We start from the raw sequence: 24,989 nt of genomic DNA, 5'->3' as shown, positions 1-24,989 counted from the left end.
ATATACAATGGTATAGTATGTTTGCTACACCATGGTATGAAACGAGATGTCGGTTCTTGGATACAGTTATCATCATATTTCGTGCTTCGAAAACATTTCATGTGTTTGTGGTTGCTTTTCAGTTGCGATTTCCAGATGAATATGAAACTTTTCGTCGCAGTCGTAACTGCTTGTTTATTCGATATATGTCTCACGAAGACCACACTGTACTGTATGCGAAAAGGTAAGATGCTTATTAGTAGTCTTTATGCTGGCACTATAGTCAAACCACATTCTTGCCCAACCGGCAGAATTTTATATTATTATCATTATCAACTATAAGCAGTATTCCTCGCCACCTCATCTGCGTCAGCGGTGTCTTACAAAAGCCTAGAGGTGGGCCGTGCTATAAGTCGGCAGTTACGGAAAATAAGAAGAATATCGGCCTGGTGCAAATGACCATAGTAGTCGACAAACACCATGAATACCCCAAAACAAACAAACAAGCTAAGCAGTATAAGTAGTTCAGCGAAAACATACTCGAGCAGTTATGACAAGGAAACGTTGGTCGTTTATTATTATTATTATTATTAATTGTGAAAATGGGACATTGTGGCGCTTGTCACCTTATCGGTCTGGTGCGCCACGACAGAAATGTCGAAATACATGTCGCAAATTGTGTGCCTAAAAAACAATTTGCTCAAATCAACACATTGCTGACTAGGACGAACTCAACGAGAGGCGACAGAAGTTCTGGCCGTACACTGTAAACTTCAAGGCGAGCATTTATGCACAAAAAAACACAATAATCGGATTTTTTTAGATGCCGCATTGCGTGGTAGCGATGTATGTCAGAATATTGTGTGGTCTGAGGTGATATGTCCGTACCTATCGCTGCAGAGCTCGAAACTATATGCCTGAAATCTAAAATACCTTTACAGGCTCTTCTCGAAGCAATATTTCATATTAAAAGAATCGGTTGTAAGGATTGTACATTTAACAAAACAGTGTATGCAAATTATCGTTATAAAAATAACAATACAAATTAAAACCATAAAAATTGTAACCCACAACACAGAAGCCTACGATAAGGATTTCATAGAAAAATAATAACAGTAAAAGAACTGGATGCAAAAAGAAAGCGAGGTATGTACAGTTCAATACATATTGACTGGTTACATGATCAAATGGTTGAATTGCACACTTATTCTGTCTCAATTCTAACCGGTATTCAATTTTTGAACAGCCCTATGCACAGTGCCACTAAAAACGAAAAGTTAACAAATTGAAGGCATAGCAAAGTCTAGCTACATAGAAACGAATTCTTGTGCAATTTCACACAATCCAATATGTACATGTACATTGTACACTTCATAACAAGAGAAAGCAGCACTCACAGTACCAGTACTTGGAGCTAGGGCAGGGGTGGGCAAACTACGGCCCGCGGGCCGCATGCGGCCCGCAACACCGTTCTGTGCGGCCCGCGTAAGTCTAAAGAAACTATTTTTAAATATTAATAAAATGCTTACTTAAAATCGAAATAATGCAGGGACTTGATTAAACTATTTCTTAGTATATTTCACCATGATAATTCTAAGACGGTGGTTCTCAAACTGGGGAGCGTGAAAGCTTCAGAAGTGGGGCACGAAGCTGAGCTCAACTGAAAAAAATTTTCGTGCTCTGCGCTATTTACCAACAATTTCATTATTCTTGCTCTGTATTTAGTCTGAATTTCACATTTAAAAATCTTTCATCCATAGTCGTAACCTTCCATGCCATCAAACTATCCCTTAGGTTTGCTAGCAACCTGGTTGCGATTTTTGATATGACGGTAAGGGGTCGCGAAATCTTTCATCATCGTAAGGGGGGGGGGGCGTATCTTAAAAAGTTTGAGAACCACTGTTCACCACTGTTCTAAGGTAAATACTTCCTATATTATTTTTTTATGTTTAATTTCTGGTGCGACAGCTTGATATCTTGATCCATATGATACCAGAGCACGGCAAATATCTACTGCGACATTGTGTTTGCTTCCAAATGATACATCAGCACGGACTCTCAATACCACTTGCAACATATGTATTTGTATAATTACCATACCGGCTTGATTGTACGCTACAGGTACTGTGCTGTGCTATGCCAGTGTCTTATGATCTGACACTGGTCAAGATTGAACAATGAACATTCTCAAAGACATATTCAAATTCACTATAAATATTAGAACCAGCTGGCCGCTTACAGGGACTTATCCAAATGAAGTCACAGCCACCGATTACGTTCTTGGCCAATGGATATTGTCGCAGTACTTCACAATATACACTACAACAATGCTATCATTCCGCATCAATAATAATGAAGCATAATCGGCATCACTTTCGTTATATCATTTTTGGGAATTGTGCATTCGTTAATATACAAATTATACATCTATATTAATTCCCTATTCAATCAGACGGCATTTACACAACAGGATACCGGTAGTGAACAACGGAGCCTCCACAGTATGGTGAATATGCATATATTGCAAGTGGGATTGAAAGCCCGTGCTGATGTATCATTTGGAATCAAACAGTGTCGTAGCAGATATTTGCCATATACTACATCAAAAATTAAGCTACGATATGGGGGTCGCGTCGAGTAAGTGCGACTGTGAAAATATCGTAAGTAATTTGATCATGGGCCTGGTCCGTGGACATATGAGCATGCGACATCACAGCGTGCGAGACTTCGGCATGCGACAATCTGGCATGCGACACATGAGCATGTGGGTTAAATTACGGGTTAGGGGTAGGTTAGGGTTGGATTTATGGTAGGGTTAGGGTTAGGCTTTAGGTTAGGTTTCGGGTTAGGGTAAGTTTTTGGGTTATGTGTTCCATGCTGAACTGTCGTTTTCCATTGTGTCGCATGCTCATATGTCGGGCAACCCATGAGCCTATTGAAGGATTCTATTACATAGCATTTCTCTAATGTATTTATACCGATGCAGATCCATGCAAGGCATCGGTGTACTGTAGCACTGTTACAGGGGCACTGCGCTCTAAAATAGATGTGGTCTCAAATTGAGGGGGAAAACGAAAAATATTTTGGCCGCAGCCATTTCCTTCAGAACGCCGCCGTAATGGAACTGCAATTTATTGAATTACCACAGGACCTTCACGCTCCAGTTGTCACGTCTGCTTAACCCGTTACGTGACACGATGTCTTCAACGTCGCACTTGCTCGACACGATAAGGCAGTCACGCAAAGAACGAAACTTACATTTCCTTCATAACATTGGCTGACAACTATCTAAAATGTGTGGAGAGGCGGTTCGTTACATGCGGCTTGCAAAGCACATATGGGTGTACTCCGCATTGCTCCTCAACATAACGTAAAGCTTGGTTCTGTATTAGCCTTAATTTGTGAGTGTTTAACAACATAACATAACATAACATGGTTGGGCTATATTTTTATCTGAACAAGTCACACACAATGTACAATGCGATAAGACACAATGCGATGTCATGAACAGAGATAGGAGGATGTAGAACGACACGCATCAGTAGCGATCCTTTACTCGAACATCCACCTCGGCCTAGAGTGCCCGATGTCACAGTTCTTTTTCGATGTTGATTTCTTTGAAGCCGCGGCCCTTTCTACTAGTTCTTTCCATTCATTGTGAGTGCTTTCTTTCGTCGGGTCTTTTTCTGGTTTTTTTTTGTCGTCGTAAGAACGGCAACGGCAGGGGAAGAGGGGCCCAGATAAACCTCCGACGGGAATCGAACGCGTTTCGCCTACAGGGCGCTTATCGTGACCACTACACTATCTCCAGGCCGTGTTATTTTTGGCATATGCCAAAACTGCCAAAAATAACTTATTTTTGGCATTTTTCGATTTTTATTTTTGGCAGTTTTGGCATCGTCCTCTAAATAGATAGTTTCAGCCTCGAATTAGTCACAAAAACGCTTTATTTGGGCTAGTTTGTCAAAAGACACCACATAATGTGCAGCATCCACGTATAATCAGTGCCAACAAACAATAAGAAGATGAAAAATCCTAACGATTTCATAGGTTAGTAATATCAAACGAAACCACAAAATGTGCAGTATCCATCGTAATCGGTGCCACTAAGCAAAAAAAAGAGAAAAGCCTAACAAACACGCTCAACAACTGATTGTTACATCTGTTGAATAGACTTAAATCGTTTGCACTGTAGCAGTGCTTCCAAACTCAGGTCAGCTAAGTTTCTCCTAAATTCATTTCTCGCCCTGCGAACATGGGAAATATCGGCTTCAACAGCAGCCGTTGAGGGAAAGAATGTTGCCAGTCATCCACAAAAGGTTTTCAGAGCTTCAAAATCTTTGGAGGGCCGAACTGGCATCCATGCATCATGAAAAGAGATCACTCCGCCAGTGCCATCGATCTCGTCGCGGAAAAAATTTTCTTCCCGATCCTTTTCCAGGAGTTTCCTGTGTTGTCTATCTCAACACATTCTATTTAGTAGCCCGACTTTCATTTCTCCTTCAGTCTACCGATATATTTTCGGAGGACTTTTGTCACTTAAGGTGGCTTTAATATTACCAACTCCCATGGAAGAGTCCTGGGAAGGTTAGCTTGTTTAAGAACATTGACGCAACAAGACTGTCTGGCAAAACGAGACTATGCAGCTCAGAAATAGCCAGACAGTTTGTTGCGTCACAATGTTAAGCTCCATCTCAATGCAAAAACCGTGATTGATTTTGGGGGTTCCAGTTCCATGAGCAGAATATAATTTATGTTTTAATAATCAGTACTGCGGAAGCTTCTCATTGATACCCGTTTTATCAAATTTAGCGCTCGACAAGCCGATCAAAAATGGTCGTAAAATTGCCTTTGGACAAATGGAAAGTATGACGTAAACCAAATGCAGTCAGCCGTTCAATCTCGCTGTGCCCACACCATTTAGGACACCATGCTTTCACCCCTAATGGGTGGGCTGGACGCAGATTAAGAAACCTGCCTTTCACAAACGCTCTTCTCGGTTGTAACGCGGCCCTGTTAACACAACACCATGAACGAAATACACTATTTGGCAGGCCGTGTTATTTTTGGCATATGCCAAAAATTGCTTATTTTTGGCATTTTTAAATTTTTATTTTTGGCAGTTTTGGCATCTGGCTCCTGAAATGCCAAAAATAACACGGCCTGACTATCTCCCCTGCCTTATACTTCGAAGTGAAAAAGTATGCGCGCATACCATACAGTCGATGACGGATCTGATAAGAGATCTGTATAACTGCAGGAGTGCGTGCTTATTAGCACCCCATGCGGTGTTTGTGACGACACCAAGTACTGTAAGCCCATTCTTCTGGAGCATCTTTTCGCGACGTTGTCAATGTGCGTTTTATACGTCAACAACTTGACAAAAGTAATACCAAGATACTTGAAGTTGTCAACGAGGGTAATTCGATTTCCATCAATGTGCAAGTACACATCGGGAATCTTTCTTTTCACCGAGTCCAGAGAACTCTAAAGTGACGAAATGATCGTCGGTATACCAAGCCTGCTCTCCCATATGGCACAGTCATCCGCGTAAATGCCAACGCTGCTTCGAACAACTAGTGACATATCGTTCAACATCACAGTGAAAAGCAATGGACTCAAAACGCTTCCTTCCTTGGGGGATTCCGTTATCGAGGCTGTTTACATCGGACAGCGTATTCCCGACACGCACTTGGTAGGTTCGATTTTTTAGGAGATTCTGGATCCAGCAGAGCGCTTTATCACCAATACCAAGACGGGAGAGCTTCAATAGTAAACCTTTTCGCCCAACTATGTCGTAAGCTCATTCAATATCGAGAAATGCGGCTGTCGGTGAGCGTTGGTTATTGGCGTTGGTTATTGATAGACTTGTATATCGAGTCATGGAGTCGTATGGCGTGGTCCAGAGTACATCTCCCCTTTCGGAATCATGACTGAGAGGGTTGTAGCAAATTGTTGGCCTCCAAGTACCAGCGTATTCTATTTGCGACCATACAAGTACCAGCGTATTCTATTTGCGACCATAACCTCCATCACTTTGCAGAGACTCGTTAGATAAATTGGGCGATATGACTTGGGATCGGTGCCATCTTGGCCTTGCTTGAGAATCGGGATTAGGCTACAATAGAGTGCTTCCAGCAAAAGGGAATTTCTCCGCTGTCCCAGGATGCATTGAAGAGGCGTAGTAGATGCCGCAGCGAGTTGTCTTTACATTGCATAACAGATTGAATCACCCCCTGGAGACGTGTCTTTCCGGGAGCGCATTGCGCATTCCAACTCTGGCATACTGAAGGGTATGTTCAATTCACCTCCAATACGATTTGACCTTGCGATGTACATTTGATTTCTTTCGATTTCATTTCTCAACTGCATGAAGGTCACTGGGTAATTCGCGTTACTACTAACTTTACGGAAAGCCTTCGAGGGGGCCTCGGCTTTGGATCGATCGGCCTTCAATGTAGTGTTGTCGACATCGAGTATCGGTATTGTGCGAGGTGCGGAGGCCCCGGACATCGACGCCACAATTTTCCACACCTTGCGGAAGTCCGTTTTTCCGTTAATAGAATCGCAAAACTCTTCCCAGCACGACCTCTTTGCAGTCAGAATGATTTTGCGGCATTTCGACCGCAGTCGCTTTTAAAGCAGATCACATCACGTGAATTGAAATATCTTTTCATTTTCAAGAATGCAGCTTTCTTGCGTCGAACGGGCCTTTCACAGTCCTTATTGCACCAAGGCACAGGGATCTTGTTGGTGTTTCACGTCTGGGGAATGGTGATTTTGACTGAATTGACTGTCGTATTTGTGAGAGTAATATTGTAGTATCGAGTTTCCGGCATATGACTGCAGAGGGCACGATCCACGTTGTGCGAGAAGTCCAGCCAGTTGGCTTTCTAAAGCACAATCTTGGTATTTTTGACGAATGTGCCACATTGCAGTGAAATGTCGTGGAAACTAAAAAGTAATCGCTGCCAATGAGGTGACCTGATACGCTGGTGTGACAACAAGCCGCAATGTCTGGTGACGCGAGAGTTAAATCAAGCTGGGATGATCGATGTAGGGATGAGCGATGTATGGCATGGCATTATTTCGTCACCTCGACATCGAAATATTCCAAAGTCTGTAAACATGTACTGTGCTATATCCGCTATTACGAATAGCGTTTCTCACTTGTAATGTTCATGAGCACATATTGATTTGAAACACGTAAATTCATGAACTCCTACAACTTTATTAGCTATCCACTTATTTTTGTCGTAGCTGGAAATGTAATCGCTAGTACATCTTACCACGCTCAAGAGAGTTATTCACAGCAACATTCACAAGTGTTAAATCCGATTTTCACTTACTTGATTATATCACTACAACTTGCAAACTTGAATAATTCATCCTGGTTGATTCATATGACCGGTCTTATTTTTATTCAACTCTAAAAGTCGTTACTATTCTGAAAGTAATTACTAATCGGTGCATATACGACTTGACATAAACATATTGTTTCGAGTACAAAGGATTTGATTACCTGGTCAATCGCAGAGGAGAATTAATTTATTGCAGGTGAATCGGTATATTACAGTGTAAAAGATATCGGAATGTCCGCAACTCTTACGGGTATAGTTATTACAGCATTAACTAATTTATCCGGCTAACTCGTCATGATCATTCTTGGGATCAACGCAAACATGGTCACTGAATTGAGTTAACCACAAAACAGCAATAATTTTTCAATTCTGCTTGTAGCTGTTGGATAACGTCTTATCGTAAGACTTGAATCAAATCACACATTTGTTTGATGATAACACACATACAACGAAAACATTATCGTGATTTTGTAAACTGGTCATACTAATCAACGCATTTGTCAATATTAAAATACAAGTCGTCAGACCTTTTGTTTAAAGCAGGGGTGTCAAACATACGGCCCGCCAGACGATTTCATCCGGCCCGCGAAGCCATTCTGAAAAATTTCTGTATTATATCCAGCACATTTCTGACAAATGTTGAGATTACTTCAACTAAATAATCCTCCCCCCAAGACAGAATATATGTTACGTATGTTCATAGGCCACATTATAACCATCCGACAGTGGTTTTGAGGTTTCAATGTAATGACCATCAGCAACAAGTCTGTGCCGTTACCATAACATCGATGGGTTATGTTTGTCATCTGAACTATAGTCACACACAATGTACAATGCGATAAGACACAATGCGATGTCATGAACAGATAGGAGGATGTCGAACGACACGCATCAGTAGCGATCATTAACCCTAACATCCACCTCGGCCTAGAGTGTCCGATATCACAGGTCTTTTCGATGTTGATTTTTTGTAATTGATTTGCGATGATCAAAGTGTTTGTGAAATGGTGCGAACGGATTAAGCAATATAACCAATCGGCGGTAAGTCAATTCACATAGTGTGATATCTTGAAACCGGGAAATGCGCGTAAGTTTTTCAATTCTCACCACACACCACACACTCTATAATAAAGTATTGAACCGATTGTTGAATATATTAATACCGACTTGCCAACGAAAATTATTAAAATATGTTTCGTGTTGGTCTGTAAATTCAACATTACCGATATTGTTGCTTTACATTTGACCTTGGTAATTACAACTGACCGATTTGTAAAATCTTAGCAAGCGCATCATAGCATTCTGTAATACATACAGAGGTGAGTAATGGATTAATTCCCAATCAAGAATATTTCATTACGAAATTCGAGCACATGCGCAATTGTACATTGACAACTCTAGCGAGTTTAATACACTGTGGTGTACTTCCGACTCACAAATGGAGATGCTAAGAACACTGTTTCAAAAATTTTGTAGCAAACTTTTTCGTAACTTCGTTACAAGCCATTCGTGATGAATTGTCGAATATGATTCAAGACCACAAGTCGAAGATGAATGATTTGTTCCATTCAAAAAAAAAAAATTACTTCGGTGTCGCAGAAATGTAATTTGTATGAATGACAAAGACAGCAACGAATCTATTTCTACAATTTGAAATGACACTTTAAACAAAAGGTCTGACAACTTGTATTTTAATATTGAAAATGCGTTGATTAGTATGACCAGTTTATAAAATCACGATAATATTTTTGTTGTATGTGTGTTATCATCAAACAAATGTGTGATTTGATTCAAGTCTTACGATTAGACGTTATCTTTCGCGTTTGGAAAAAACGAAAGTTCGTTGAAATAGCATACTTGCAACTTCAATAATATTCTCTATCGACGAATGCGAATAATCCAAAAGCTACAAGCAGAATTGAAAAATTGATGCTGTTTTGTGGTTAACTCAATTCAGTGACCATGTTTGCGTTGATTTCAAGAATGATCATGACGAGTTAGCCGGATAAATTAGTTAATGCGGTAATAACTATACCCGTAAGAGTTGCTGACGTTCCGATATCTTTTACACTGTAATATACCGATTCACTTGCGATAAATTAATTCTCCTCTGCGATTGACCGGGTAATCAAATCTTGTATACTCGAAACAATATGTTTATGTCAAGTCGTATATGCACCGATTAGTCATTACTTTGACTTCGGAATAGTAACGACTTTTAGAGTTGAATAAAAAAAAGACCGGCCATATGAATCAACCAGGATGAATTATTCAAGTTTGCAAGTTGTAGTGATATAATCAAGTAAGTGAAAATTGGATTCAACACTTGTGAATGTTGTTGTGAATAACTCTCTTGAGCGTGGTAAGATGTACTAGCGATTACATTTCCAGCTACGACAAAAATAAGTGGATAGCTAATAAAGTTTTAGGAGTTCATGAATTTACGTGTTTCAAATCAATATGTGCTCATGATAGGAGTTCATGAATTTACGTGTTTCAAATCAATATGTGCTCATGAACATTACAAGTGAGAAACGCTATTCGTAATAGCGGATATAGCACAGTACATGTTTACAGACTTTGGATTATTTCGAAGTCGAGGTGACGGATTAACGCATTCGACTACAATTCAGCTTCAGTTGTGTAGTGAGTTTGGTCACGCAAAGAACATAAAGCACCAAAGTTGTTGGTTTTCGAATCTTGATGTCAAAGTGACAAATTTACGCGTTTTGATACGATTCCACTTCGGTTGTGCAGCGAGTGAGAGATCGCTATGTCTGAAGCATTATCCTGTGAGCGACCGTAGTATTTTACAATTATTTCACACGTTTTTTGAATAAGCGTAAACTTCGCAAAGGATTAGTGTTGGAGCAGAAATAAGTGAGAATTTGTCGGTATTCGAACCGTCTGGCGTAAAAAACCACGACGGAAGATTGAAGATTGACCAGTTAACTCGAATTCTAGAATTGCAAGAATGATGTATATCTGTCTACTGTTTTACAATAATTGATGCATATTTTCGTGTCGCTGCTTAATACTGAATACTGCTGAATGTAATACGACTGACCGGACTAATGTAATACACGATACCATATAACAAGGGTCGGCAACCTACGGCCCGCGGGCCGGATCCGGCCCGCCAAGCGAAATCGTCCGGCCCGCGACATGATAATTAGTTATCACAAGAATACGGCCCGCCGCTTCATAATGAGTTTCAATCTGCAGTGCAGCGCTGCATGGAAAAAATGTGGCATTGCTACGATATAATAGTAGCCTACATCTTATTAGTCTATTGTTACGCCATGAAACGAAGGTGGTTGAAGTAGGAGATGGAGATAGACTAGACTGGATCAGTGCTTATCAATCGGGTGTATCTCGCAACCGAAGGTGTTCCATGCTTTTTAAAGGGCTGATCACTCTAACGGGGTGTGACAATAAAGGTGTTCTTCCTTAGCTTCAAAAGCGCTTGGAGCATCTCAGACGCAATGATGGAATCTCAAACTATTCAATTATAGATAACTAGCCTCAGTATGTTAGTTAGCCTGTCTATAGTTTGATTTTCAGAAGGCATTGTGTGCCAAGACAAAAAACCTGAATAGTGTTTTGGCCACAATGGTGAAAACTGTTAATATGATTTTTGTCTCATCAACTGTATCAGTTACGCCATATATCACTAGATGCAGAGAATCAATATGGCGATGTCATGTAGGCCTATATTTGTAATGTTCGCTCATTGAGTCGAGCAGCTATGCTTACACGAGTGTATGATCTGCGAAATGAAATAGCAACTTTCCTCGAAAATACAAATATCGCCGACTCATAATCTTGTAATCGAAAATGGGTATCTCATCTTGCTTTCCTGGTACATTTAACGTCACATCTGAACAAATTGAACTTGCAACTTCAAGGGGAAAACAACTACATACATGAGATGTTGAGGCGCATTCAAAACAAATCTGTGACTCTGGAAATGTCAACAGTACAACGGAAATTATGCTCACGTTCCTATACTGGAGGAGAGAAAACCTAGTACCAACACTACATTTGTAACTGTGATACGAAATTTAACTACTGAATATTCACCCGCTTTTCCGACATTCCTTGTCTACAAAATGAATTCTGACTATTCAGTACTCTGTTTAATATGGACGCCAATACCATTGCCTGAAAATTTCGAATGGGCCTTTCTGAAATGCGATGCAGTTGAATTGAATGACAAATTTCATACAAAGAGCATATCGCTGCATGACTTTGACAAAAAGTACGTTCTTGAAATTGGTCTTTATCCCAGCTTGACCAACAATGCAAAAAAATTGCATCGATTTTTGAAAGCACGTACGCATGTGAACAATAGTTTGGAACAATGAAATTTACTAAGAGCAAGCTAAGATCACGTATTTCGGACATCCATTTTGAGTAGGGTCTGATTCTTGTTTCATCTGACTTGTTACCAGAAGTTGAAAACCTTTCACAAAGCAAGCTGTGTCAATTGTCACAATTATTCTGTGTCGTTGAAGTGTAAATACATGTGTCTTCGGATTGGTATGATTGAGATTGCAGCAATGTAGGATAATATACCGAAGTGAGCGTAAAATATAGTACTAAGAAAAAATCCGGCCCGCCGAAAGGTTGTACACCCGAAATTTGGCCCGCGACTAGCAAAAGGTTGCCGACCCCTGCCATATAACGATAGGTTCAGTATACTGTAACGACACAAAACATACAATAAGCTGTTTCACGGGAAGCAATTCACGATACAGCCACTATAGTGATTGAGTGGACAGGATGCCAGAGTCATTTGTCGCACAGAATATGTAGGTCGCTACGCGCTCGAACATCTAATTTCAAAATCCGCTTTTGACGAAATACAGAACTCGCAACCACGAAGCGCCACAGCACGCTTTTCCGAATTTCCTGTGTTTAGTTTATTTATTATATTTCACGAAACGATACAGGCCGCTTTTAGACCACCAAGCATATCAAAATGCGGCGTTTCTGATTTCCGGTGTCTTTGTTTATTACATATATTACATTTTGCGCGTCACCAGCGGGCACATATACTACTCTCGACTTGGCTCAAAGTGCGATCGGGAGGTATATAGACGTTGCATATAGTTATGTTAGCAAGTCTCAGGCACATCAACTCGAAGCAATTCGATGCAACGGAAACGTCCAAGCGACAACTCAAGAGATTCGGCAACAAAAGCTGCCAGACCACCCTTGTGAACCGTTTAGTCGCGTCGGAAAAGCCTATAACCCCGTAATTTCGGAGTATATTTGTCGATTAGGTGAGTCTCTTGCAAAAGAATAACATCTGGTTTGTGATCTAGGGTCGATAGAAAATGCTTGAACTCCGGCAATTCTTTATATCTACTACGGCAATTCCATTGCAATATGGTTAGCGGTTTATTGCCCATCGCGATTTTGTGGGACTGTGGCTTCATTTCGTACTTCCGAATTTTGATTGTTTGCGTTTTTCGACATTTTCTACAACAAGGTCTTGTCGATATGCTGTTCAAAGTACTTGCCAAACGCTTCTGCGACGATGTTAAATATGTTTCCGTTGCCAGTTTGGCAAGCTGAAATCGTAACCTGGACGATTTCTGCTACCATCACCAGCAGTTGTATCGGTTCTAATTGATTAAAGTGAACTGTCGTGTTACCAGCGGTATCATCAGTCTGTGTTGCGGAGGGGTTTCGTAAAGCATATTGTTCTGATTGATTGCCCTGTAGATGTCTCAAGTCCCCGTTATTGGGTGATGGCGCGGTTGGTGTATTGCTGTTCGGGGGATTTCTAACTTTCAATGATTTGCTTTCGGCGGTGACTTTATGGGCGTGGGACTCTTTCAACATTGTCGACGAAGCAGAAATGAAATCCTACGGCGCTGTCGAAGAGTCCGATACGAAATCCTGTGTGCGTAGGCTACTTAACGCCTCGCCTCAGGGGAGGATAGGTTTGCCCTCTCTTTGACAATTTGAATTTTTGCCTCTTCTTTATAGACGGGGCACCCGCCATAAGCGGCACTATGATTTCCATTACAGTTGATGCATTTTCTGTTATTTTGGCATTCATTGTATACATGGTTCAGGGCGTCAAATTTTGTACAGCTCGGTTTTCCGCGGCAAGATTTAGAGGTGTGGCCGGATTAGTTACATTTGAAGCAGCAAGTTGGCGGTGGATTATAAGTGTTCATACGGAAGCGTAGGTAACCGAACGTGACGTAGTTGGGTACCGCTGTTGAACCAAAGTATAGCAAGACGGACAGGCTTGGCTCAAACCCTTTCTCTGCCCTCCCTTTCAGGCGTTCGAGGTTCGACACACTACTGGCATTCAGATCTTCTAATAATTCACTCTCCGGTATTTCTAAGGGAACCCCTTTGATGACTGCGCGACTCGCACATGGCTTCTGTGCGGTGTGAGGTATAACTGAGATGGCGATTTTGGTATTTGTGGTCGTGTCACTCAACGAAACGCATTCTAACATTTTAGTCACTTGCTTGTGATTATGACACGTAAGGAGAAGATCTCCCGAAGGGAGTGGCTTGATACCAGCGTAGCAGTCGATGATAGCGTAAAGAACTCTGTTAACTTTCCCAGGGTGATATCGTGTCATCACCCTTGTTAACTTTCCCAGGGTGATATCGTGTCATCACCCTATCTTTGCTCGAAATCATAACGGCCATACTATTGATGGGGCCTGTCACGAATGCGGATTCCCCTCTTGACATCGGTGTTGCCAATGATGCACTCGGGATACTGCTCGGTTCCGAAGAGCTACCAAAGTTTTGACTAGACTAGAGAATGGCTGAGAAGTCGTCGTAGCGTTGGGATTATCTACGATCGCGAATTTCCTGGCAGAAATTTTGGTATTCCCGCAAAATCCAACAGCTCCCTCATCGCTATCTGGATCTTCCTTTCTACGTTTGAGATTAGAGGATATACCCTCCATCACCTGTCCATTTTAAGGCGGTGAGGGTATACACTCTACTAATTACCTGACAAAGATCCCAAGAGACACGTCTACATGCACTACGTAAAGACCTAACCTCGCGTAGTATCGATACCTAATGAGGCAAACGAAGACTAGCGATAATTACTCTTTCACGAGAGACCTCCGTACTCGACGACGGTCAGACGGGAATGCGTTGACCGTTTCGTTACTGGTCAAACAGACAGAGAGATATTGTATTGACGGGCGATAACAGAACAGAAGTTGACTCTGATGCACTGATAAGGGCATGCGGTAAATTCCTATGAAGAATAAGCAACTGAACTGGCAATGTCATACTACATTTAAAAAGGCGCCGAACCATTGACGTTACCGACCTGATATTTATCGAAATTTCTAACCAAACCGAGGCTATAGCTCTTGACCACTTCATCTTCGTGACCCACATTCGGTATTGAAATATTCCGCGGTTCCTAACGAAACATTCAAGGAATTTGATGCCTGAATTTTGTATATTCGTCCAATACAGAGTTTAATTTTTTGTCTTTATGTCCCTGATGAGAAGTGGATCATACAAGAAACCTTAAATATTGCAATAATCAAATGGATAGAAGTGTCGCACAACATCTTCGATGCACTCTAAGCTCCACTATCACGTTTCTTACACATACAAACAATAAAAATTACAAGTGAACACTAAACAGACTCGTGACCTCGAAATATTTCATTAGTGTTGTGTTGGGTTTTGGATGTCTAATAACTGATGCTGCTTAATTTGGGTTGTCACTTATTTACATTATGTATATAGGGCGTAGACTACTGGCGCGTAGGGCTTCGAAAACTGCTTAGATATTTCTGCGCTGGTTTTTACAATCAAAGTAAAGTTCGGTTCATTTCAAGTTATCAATGATTTATGGTCGCAAAGGGACTTTCGGTAATCGCTCACGCGGAAATTCAAAGCCTTCAAATTGAATTTAACGTTTACCCTGCTTATAGCTGTGCCTTTCTTTACACGTGATAGCTAAACCGGGTTTCCCGCCGGGCTCAAAAGAAGGACACTCCACGAAATCTCCGCTCGTCACTCGACCACCTACAACAGCAGACCGGCGTAATCCCAATGATCACTGCTGCTCGGAGAGGCCAATGCCTTCGCAAACGTACACTTGTTGTGTAGGAAAAAGGCTGTACAAAGAGACACATCGTTGTTGCCCCTGGGATTCGAAGCCGGGGAAACTGAAGCGAAATGACTGGTACGTGGGCCTCTTCCTCGAACCCAGTGTGACGGTGTGATCTAAAAGTAGCAATATCAGAAATGTCATGCGTCAAATTGCCGCTAGCGGCGTAAATTTAACAGAATATTGTGACGTTTCAAACAGCAATTTTTTTGTTATAACTATAGGGCAAGTTTTTCTTCTACTAAAATCGTGAGAAAGGGTATGAGATACTCGAAAGGTTCTGTAGTATAAACCAGCAGTTATTATTTGTCTGCTTGTTCCCTTCCTTTCTTGGCTATAAAATCGATCATGCATACACTTTTATGTTTAGGTTTGAAACCTACAACATCATTTAGCTGCCAAATTTGATACTTTAATTTCAGACGATCTGCCGGGATGGTCAAAAATTACATTTTTTACCTGTAGGCTACGCAATGCGGAAATAATTTTCCGCAAAAAAAAAAAAAAAAAACAGCAAAGCGATAATCTAACCCTGCCCTCCCCCATCACGAGTCGAATACCTCACCCCAAATCCCTTGGGTATGTGAATTATTGCCGCAAAATTCAGTGTTGGCGACTCAAAATCAATAGCCTGGAGAAGCTGACCTGGTCAAAATATTATGTTCAGCGGTTGAGCGTCCGTGAAATGGGAAGCTACATTTAAATTGAAATACAGGGAATTCATCAAGTGATCTATTTACAGATAGCTCGTGTTTGACTGGGGTTGTTGAACATCTAACTTGTGTAAGTCATTGCACCATACATAACATTAAGATCCAGCTGATTCCTCACATAGCTCTTTGTTATGCAAATCAAAGAGAATAGAGACATACTGGAAATAATATTTTAGCATGCTTTTTAAATCAATCCTTCACATTTCGCGCAATACTTGATAAAGGTTGCAGTAAAAAAGTGGCATGAAAAATAGAATAAAGTGGCAAAAAGTTGCAATACAAAATTCATACAAACAGCTTAAAACATTATACTACATAAATTGTGAGAATTTAGGAAGCTGCCGGAAGCTGTGAAAAAGAGTTGCAAACGTTGAAAAAACTAGCCCCAGTTATAACTAACGTTTACGTACACGTCTTAGATTTCACAGGGCGAATAATATTGTTATGAATTGTTAAATTCATAACCGCAGTCAGCACAAATTCCAAACGGCAATATAGAACATTCTCGAAACCTAAGATCGCACACCACAAAAGTACCACTCTAGGGTGCTGGTAAGATTTCACACAAAGAAAAACGTGCTTACTGAATGAAAATAAACAGTCAGCTATACCATTTGGAAGATTTATTACTACAATTTAAGTGATATATTTGGTGAATATTCCCAACGATGATTTTTTTCTGTAGCACTTGCGCTCTGTCGTTTGCTGAACTACAAAGGCACTTTGAAAACGTCAATTCCACACTAGCAAAATCGAAGCAGCTGCTAAAAGATCTTGCCGAAAAGGAGAGCAATGTAGCAGCTGGGTAGATATGTGACAAGGGATTCCTCTAATTTATCACTGATCTTCTGATCTTTCCCATTCTTTTGCAGATATGTAAAGTATTATGGCGATATATCTAAAGCACTGGAAAAGTTATTAGGGAAACTAGCAATGAGTACATTAGAAAAGGCTTTCAAAGTTGTAAGTTACAGCTCAAGTTTAAAGGGCATTGCGCTCTAAATATGATGCCGTGTCAAAGCGTCAAAACTATTATCGGCAGCAGTGATTTTCCTCGGATACCCACCGTATTCGAACTGCAGTTGATAATTTTCACTACCGGTTCCTTCTATATCTCTGTGGCATCTAGATCACTGGCAATCACGCGTTATTGCTTCTTACTCCTTTACGAAATTCCGTGCAACGATTACTTCACTGTTGCACATTGTGCAGTAGAGAGTGAGACACCTATAGTATCTTTCATGGGGATATCTGAACAAATAATTTTGCTACCATAGGACACCGTTGCATCGCTAAAACAATATACTTTTCTGACTGTATTACTTGATTCAAATTGAGTGAAACAGCTTCCATTTGTTTTAAAATAGAATTGATAAAGTTGTTGTATCAAGAAAATAAACTTTTTTAAGTTTTTTTAAATTTAAATTGAAGTTTCGCTTCTGGTTACAACACACAATTATATATTCCAGCTCTTGAACACGATCGTGACTACCTCTGGGCGATAGGTAAAGCATTGCTAGTGTGACGTCATATTGATAGACATTGAATCCTTCCTCATTTTTCAATCCGCTAGTGGCCGCTAAAGAGTGTCCGGAATTTAAGCAACCTAAATATCGTAACCCTGTCATAGATGATCTTCCAAATATTTGCATGCAGTCCTGAGTTGAAGCCGAAAGACCAGTTAAGATCTAGTGCTGGTTTATGTACTTTATAGATATGAGCTGGCAATCTGAAAAGTCATCTCAATACTGCACTCACTTGCAAACTTGCGTTTCCTTCGATGCTGTCATTTCGAGAGTGTGATAGTGATTTCAGACTCGGAAATTAATGAGATCGCTGCCTTCAATGCCAAATCGCGCATAGATAGGCTTACCATATTTTGGAAATCTATAAAGAGGACACTTTTTCAGAAATTTGAGACTTGCAAAACCGGAGAAGAATTCTCAAAATTCGGTGAACTTTTCCCACTTTGTGATCGGTTGACTAAAAAAAAAAAAGGTCAACTTTCCCGCTCAGAGCCCAAAATACCGTTTCTCAGTCCACATTGCCGGGTGGTTGACTAAAAATAAAACGGTCATATCAAAATACCGTTTGAGCGTCACTGCTGTGCTAATTTACGGCATATCACTCGCATTTTGCTCTAAATATGACCTAAATTTTCAAAAAAGAGGACAAAATCTCAAAAAATAGGACAAAAGGGCGTCCTCCGAGGACACTTTCAAAAAAGTTAAAAAAGAGGACGAATCCTCTTAAAATAGGACGTATGGTAACCCTACGCATAGACGCAATTTGATGATTTCTGTTGTGTCTCAGAAGACATATCTGGTTGCGATTCGTTTTATTGGTATTTTTATCAATTCAAAACACCACAAGATTGCGATAAGATGAAAAGATAAGAAGGTGTGGAGACGACTTGGAATAGTCTTTTAGTCCGACACACACTTGGCCAAAGAATAGGGGCGGCCAACCTTTTGGCTAAAGGGCTATACATGCAGTTAGCTATTAATTAGAAAAAGGTCATCAATTTTGCCAATTTCAGAAAGAGGTCAACAAAACCCTAGGGCCTAGGTGTTGGAAGATATTGACCCGGTGCCGCGAGAAAATGCATTCATTGCAATTCATTGATCATTTGCTACCGTCGTTTACTTTTTCTTTTTTCTTTTACTATTTAAACTAACATTTCTTACAGACAGACTGTATAGAGTCAAGTGTACAAACTGTACATGTTTGATGCGGGTGTGATCAGACTAGATGACCTTCAAGGTCGTATCGATCATTCCTATCTGATACCGAATACTGTGCATCCATATTTTCTGTACCACCATCACTGCCGTCTGTTTTTTATGTATTTTGGTTGGATGAAAATAAAGACTCTATCTTTCTATCTATCTCTCTATCTTTCTCTCAACAGCACAAATATTTGGAGTCATGGACCTTTTTTAGTAATCAAATCAGCTTCCCCAATGTTCACTCGGGGTACTCGTAGTGTCATGAACTAGCCTATATGTTTCCCTTTCTGAGCCTGTCGCGAGGTCAAATAGATTGAAAACCGCTGATATATGGGATAGGCCTTGTAGCTACGTTTGTCGGCAGTACTATTGCAAAAAAACTGTTACACTTTTCATAATCGCAAATTTTCCAAATAAAGCATATCCATTTTCGTTGAACCATGCCTACTTTTTCTGCGTATGCAAGAGGAGGTAAAACTTCGAAGCTTCAAATCCTGTCAGGAAAGGCTGCAATGCGGATATCATATATAAATTAAGTTTAAGGGAGTCTGTCATTTCACACTTAAGATATTATTTTAAATAATTTGTTGAATTCGTGATCGAATCACGGCATCATGGGGTAGGCGTATACGAGATGCACAGTGGAATTATGCCTATACGCTATCTAGAGCCGAAAATTATTTTGCAAACCAACAAAAAGTGGAATATTTTCTGGGTCAATTTATTCGACTCAAAAATTTTCTTCGCACTGTGCACGATTTCATGTAAATGGTATTTTGATGGTTATATAGGTACCATCAGAAGCTATGTTGAAAATGGACAAGGGTAGGAGACATTTTATTGAAAGCTCAAGGCTAAAAAGGTCAAGAATGACTGGTAAAGACTAGAGTGACAACTTGTCGCGGCGAGGAAAATTTCTTTCGACTCCACCCAAGCAGCCATGGGTTATGAAGGCAATGCAATCGGAAAATTACCCGGGACATCGAAATCTACCATTGTATTTTCCATGATCAAAAAAATGGCAATCGCATTAGCCTACTTTTCATTCAGTGTGCATGCCTCTTCTTTACTTCGCCTAGGCCACGGTGGTTGTTTGATCTTATAAAGACTACTCCAAGTTGTTTCGACAACCTCCTATCTTTTCATTGTATAGCAGTTTTGTGGTGTTTTGAAACGAGGAAAATATCAATAAAACTGATTGACTGATTGAATCGTACTCCCGATTCCAACCCAGCAGTCGTCCTTCATGTCATCGATACTCTCCATTTAACGAATCTCCACTAACTTCGTATCCATCCGTGATTCACAAATTGCGTTTTTTTTGCCATTCAGATCAAGTGTTCTGAAAATGACGAAATGTTGACGCAAAATCTGGTTGACGTGATTTTGACTACTTCGCATCGCGATAAAATATTAAAGGGAATGAAAACTGCCTCTCTCGAATGTTGGAACAAGATCGAAGATGATAGTCCTGCTGATGGTAATCTTTTTATCAAGCTAGTGAGTATTAATATTATTTTTTTGATCAACGAAATTTTTTTTAATTAAAATCGTTGAGTTAGATTTTTCATCTGAACAAGTTACACACAATGTACAATGCGATAAGACCCAATGCGATGTCATGAACAGATAGGAGGATGTCGAACGACACGCATCAGTAGCGATCATTTTAATCTAACATCCACCTCGACCTACAGTGCCCGATGTCACAATTCTTGTCGTTGTTGATCTTATTGAAGCCGCGGCCCTTTCTACTAGTTCTTTCCATTCCCTGTGAGTGCTTTCTTTCGTCGGGTCTTTTTCTGGGCTTTTTTGTCGCCGTAAGAACATCGACACGGGGTACGAGAAACCCAGCAGAGTAACCTCCGATGGCGGGACTTGAACCCGGGCCGCCTGAGTACGGGGCGCCGATGTTCACCACCACGCTATCATAACTATGCAGTTGCAGTTTACGTATAGTGTGCCTCTGAAGAGTGATCGTGTGATAACCAAGTCGCCAACTGAATCAGCCAACCTTTCGGATCTGTATATTTGTACCCCTGACTCTGAAGGGGTCATTGCCTATCACCCGCCGTGATCCTCACCGCACGTCACTGTCAAGTTCAATGAATAAGCTTCACCAGATGAATATGTATGACTGCTACATGTTGACGTTTACTACAGCGAAAATCTTATATAGTTCCATCCTACGTCTACCAACCAATTTGCCCTCCAGGAATTTCAATTTTGGGCCCCTGAAATGCAGCCTACACCCTGTGGGATTAAGCGAGCTTTCGCCTTCAACTAATGCTGTTGGCATCTATTTTTTCCGTTTAGACTGGGAGCAACGATGACTCACTCGTACGGCGAGAAGTCAAAGAATACATTACTGAAGTTCAGAACAGACAAAAACCGCATTTGACAGAGCGATACGAAATTACTTGCATCATAGCCCCTTTCGGCAATCAAATCAGGTCACTTGAGTGGCTGCTGAGCACAATCGAAGAACTTACTCAAGAATTAGAAGAGAGAGCGCTGCAAGACGAAACAGAGCAATTCAATTTTCGGAGTACCAATAGTCTATCGACCAAAAGTGCGGGATGTATCGAAGATAACGTGAACAAGGCCGTGAACGATACGCAAATGTATTACGACCACGGAAGCGACGTGTTGAGCGACAGAAATAGAACAGACACCTGCGCCAAGTATTGGGCAACGTAAGTCTATCAAAACCTATAAGTACTAGTTCCAGCGTTAGATTAAGACCATAACTAGATTAAGATATCAAGCCTGTCCTGTATTGATTTGAGAGTATATGAAACAGCGTTTGAACACTGCGCGAGGAGGACAATTTCAGTACATTTTCGCCTGCATCGAGTCAATTTTCGCATCGTTTTAGTAAACAAAGAATCAATTTCATGGGGTGTAGCCAGTGAAATTTGCTTTTTTTAAATATTTCATTATAAATCCAAAATTTAAAACTGTAATAGCTTCGCGATTACCGGTTACATGGATGCAATTTTGGCGTGCATCGATTTGTTAGGAAACCTGACGATTTAATCGCCTAGAAAGCAAGATTTGTAAAAAAAATTAGTGTGCAAGTTTGTTCCCGCACATACAATCATGGTTATGACAATTGGCCGTTGAAATTTGGTTCAATATTATTAAATCACTATTAGGATTTTAGCTTGCATACAACTTTTTCGCATTGGCGTTTTCGCTTCTGCGAATAACTATATATCCTGTCCCTTATTTCCCCAGAAAACTTTGAGTTGAATTGAATAAAAATTTGCACGTGGGATAGGATGAGAATTTGCAGAAAATTGTTTGGGGTTATTTTTTAAACTTTGACTGGATGCTGTGGATATATTATGACGTAGTGAATACAGATAGCACCTCATTGGGTAATGAACTAATGATACATAACAGAGATATATGCTTGTGACGTATTCACGGCGGCATCCCACTTGCCGGCGTGTCCCTGCTATACCTCGAAAAGTCGGGAGCGACATGAAGATATATATTTATTGAATACAATACCTCAGCGGTATGCCATCACGCAACCTGAAGTTTTAACAGATATATGCGTATCAGAAGGTTCATGGTATGGTAAACCGTAAACTCGAATCTGACTCGAGTATTTACTGTAATGATGCAAGTTGAGCAGTGAGAGATGAATTTTTCAGGAACTGAAATTGTCCACTACCTGGCACTATAGGAGTTGATTTATCAACGAAAATTATAGTTTCTATACCAAATAACCTTTATGTTAATGGTTCTCAACCGGGGGTCCGCGAAACCTACAAATTTTAAATTAGAGAAATCACGAGACAGTTTCGCTACATAACTGCTAAAATATCATAACTCAAATAAACAGAATGTCCGTCTGCTGCGATGAAATATTCTACAGTGCAAACTCATTTTAATTTCCAAATTGCCAATAGCCTGCTAATACAAACATATTGCTGTTTAGAGATGTTTTGTGTGGGTTTTATCCTGGGATATGTGTACCCGCTAATCCAGAATAAAAATAAGAAGACCTGCTGGATAGAAATGACTATGTTGGACCTGATATGTTCACCAAAATCTGTTTCTCAATTTTGATGTCATATATCTTGCAATCATACCCGAAGTCGTAGTCTGAAACGTTGTGCGATATTATTACATTCGCCATCTTTGTGGAAATGGATTTTCGGCAACTCGTTCACATCCAATAGACGGCGCGTATTTTCCAGACACGACCGCGTATTTCAAAAAATTTAGCTGCAGAATTTGCTTTGAAATAATATAAGCCTTCCTAAATTTCTACATAAATAGTAGACTATGATGTTTTTTTCAAGAATGGTCATTTTGTTGCTGTTTATCACTAGCCTACAGCTGATATTTGCGCAGTACAGATGACGGTTGCACGATAATAGATATAAATTTCAACTAAATCTTTGGGGGTCCGCGGGGGTCCGTGACGCTCCTAAAGACGTTCGCGAAGACAAAAAGGTTGATATAATCACTGCTTTATGTGATGCAGAAGTGACTTTATATGATTGTGGCGCATAAAGTGTACACAATTTAACTTTCCGCGTCATCCGCAATGGTGTGACGTCATAAGGACTGATAATCGAACTCGAAGCGTAATATTCGATTCAGAATAGAATCACTCAGGCATAGTCGACTTTGCCCAGCCCGCACTGTAGCGTGCGAACTGCTCAGCTGATGAGAAACGACAGATAGGTTCTCAGCGCGTATAGCCCAGGCAATAGATGTGGGCATGGGCTGGGCATGTAATGACGTGCAATTAAGGCGCAATGGAAATATAATGACTTGGCTGGTGGACTATTCGATGGAACATAGAACATACATTACACACTGATATAGTCAGTAGATTGTAGGCATCCTCTATTTTTACATGCTACCGTAGGGAATATAATTGCGGCCGCGTCCCAAGTTCTACAGAATCAATTGCAGGTAGTATTGACATCATTTTCTGAGTATAATTGAACGGTCTTTCGCATTTCATATTTTACAGAGATCCACGACCTGCGAGCATTCGGCCAACTGGTTCTTCCGGCTAATCGAGCTTTCCTGGCCCACAGGACGAAACCAATCAGCATATAACAGACTGCTCTAAGCGGCTTATTGTGCATATATTAGCCTGGCAACAACCATTTATTCTGTTCGAAGTATATAAAGCAATGTGCCATTTCGTCAACGACAAGAATGAAGCAAAACACTGTTGCTGGTTCGGTACTGTGGAGTCTGCATTTGCTTAGTGACCAGTGAGGCTTAACGGCGAATTCGGAAACTCATCGAAATAATCTGCAGTCAATATTGACCATATGATTGATGGTTCATTTCTGGAAGCTACAGGGATATTTCAACCTGTGTTTGAGCTCAATTCTATAAAGCATACGACGTCTGAGTAGAAACTGTGACCACTGACCATACTTTGATTTCGTTCGCATATCTGAAGATGAATGGTATCATAATTTGTACAGATCACCGCAACACGACCTTCAATCGACTTGGGACTATTTTAAGTAATCAGCAGGGCATATAGTATGCTGGCACAGGGCCGTAACAGCACTTCGTCAGGCCCCCAAAAAAACTTTGGTCTTGGGCCCCCCATAGGGTTATAGACCGAACTTCTGGGGGGGCTTCGCCCCCAGACCCCCTTCCGGCGATACACTGTTTACCGCTATTCATCATATTCATTGGGAGTTTGTTTATTGACGAATCAGCTTTTGTCGCCTAAGCGCGCGAAGCGCGGAAAATTTCTAGAATTCATGATTTCGTCGTCAGTATGATCGGGAATTGCATATTGATTTACCGGTAGAGCTGAGTGAGGTGTGCTTGAAAAGGTAGGACCAATCAATAATAATTAAAAACATCTTCGGGCGTATACCCGTTGGCAGGAACGAAACAGCACCTCTTCAGGCCCTCATCCCATTGTTCGCGTTTGTCACGGAATTAACTGTACTGTATTGTGAGCCAGCGCGAGGCGCGAAAATTCTCGATAATTTATGATAAAATCGGTCAATCAGATCGGTGATTGCATATATATTATGCTATCAGTTTATTGTCCTCTCTACTCACGTAATTAGATTTA

The 24,989-nt window shown here is 40.7% G+C and overlaps 1 protein-coding gene and 1 long non-coding RNA gene across 2 annotated transcripts; both read left to right on the top strand.

Moving 5' to 3' along the window:
- Window positions 1–89: 89 nt before the first annotated feature.
- On the top strand, window positions 90–20,789 carry LOC145458646 (uncharacterized). The gene is made up of 6 exons (XM_080337082.1): window positions 90–223; window positions 15,312–15,540; window positions 16,864–16,983; window positions 17,051–17,141; window positions 20,240–20,407; window positions 20,733–20,789. The coding sequence occupies exons 1-6, from the start codon at window positions 100–102 to the stop codon at window positions 20,787–20,789; spliced, it is 789 nt and encodes a 262-aa protein (XP_080193208.1). The 5' UTR covers window positions 90–99.
- Window positions 20,790–21,161: 372 nt separating this feature from the next.
- LOC145458224 (uncharacterized) lies at window positions 21,162–24,404 on the top strand. The gene is made up of 2 exons (XR_013921090.1): window positions 21,162–21,603; window positions 23,910–24,404. It is a non-coding gene; the product is annotated as an uncharacterized LOC145458224 (long non-coding RNA).
- Window positions 24,405–24,989: the final 585 nt, after the last annotated feature.

This window comes from Botryllus schlosseri, chromosome 16, assembly GCF_051294905.1.
Source record: "Botryllus schlosseri isolate E-star chromosome 16, Bs_hap1, whole genome shotgun sequence".
NCBI classification, from domain to species: Eukaryota; Metazoa; Chordata; class Ascidiacea; order Stolidobranchia; family Styelidae; genus Botryllus; species Botryllus schlosseri.
The sequence above is the reverse complement of the archived record's forward strand: the minus strand, read 5'-3'. Positions and strand labels throughout refer to the sequence as shown.

Bases quoted from the DNA above. Each gene is read 5' to 3' on its own strand.
- LOC145458646 (XM_080337082.1), top strand. From the start codon at position 100: ATGTGTTTGTGGTTGCTTTTCAGTTGCGATTTCCAGATGAATATGAAA. The intron at 224-15,311 runs GTAAGATGCTTA...TACACGTGATAG, and splicing joins ACTGTACTGTATGCGAAAAG to CTAAACCGGGTTTCCCGCCG. The intron at 17,142-20,239 runs GTAAGTTACAGC...TTTGCCATTCAG, and splicing joins TAGAAAAGGCTTTCAAAGTT to ATCAAGTGTTCTGAAAATGA.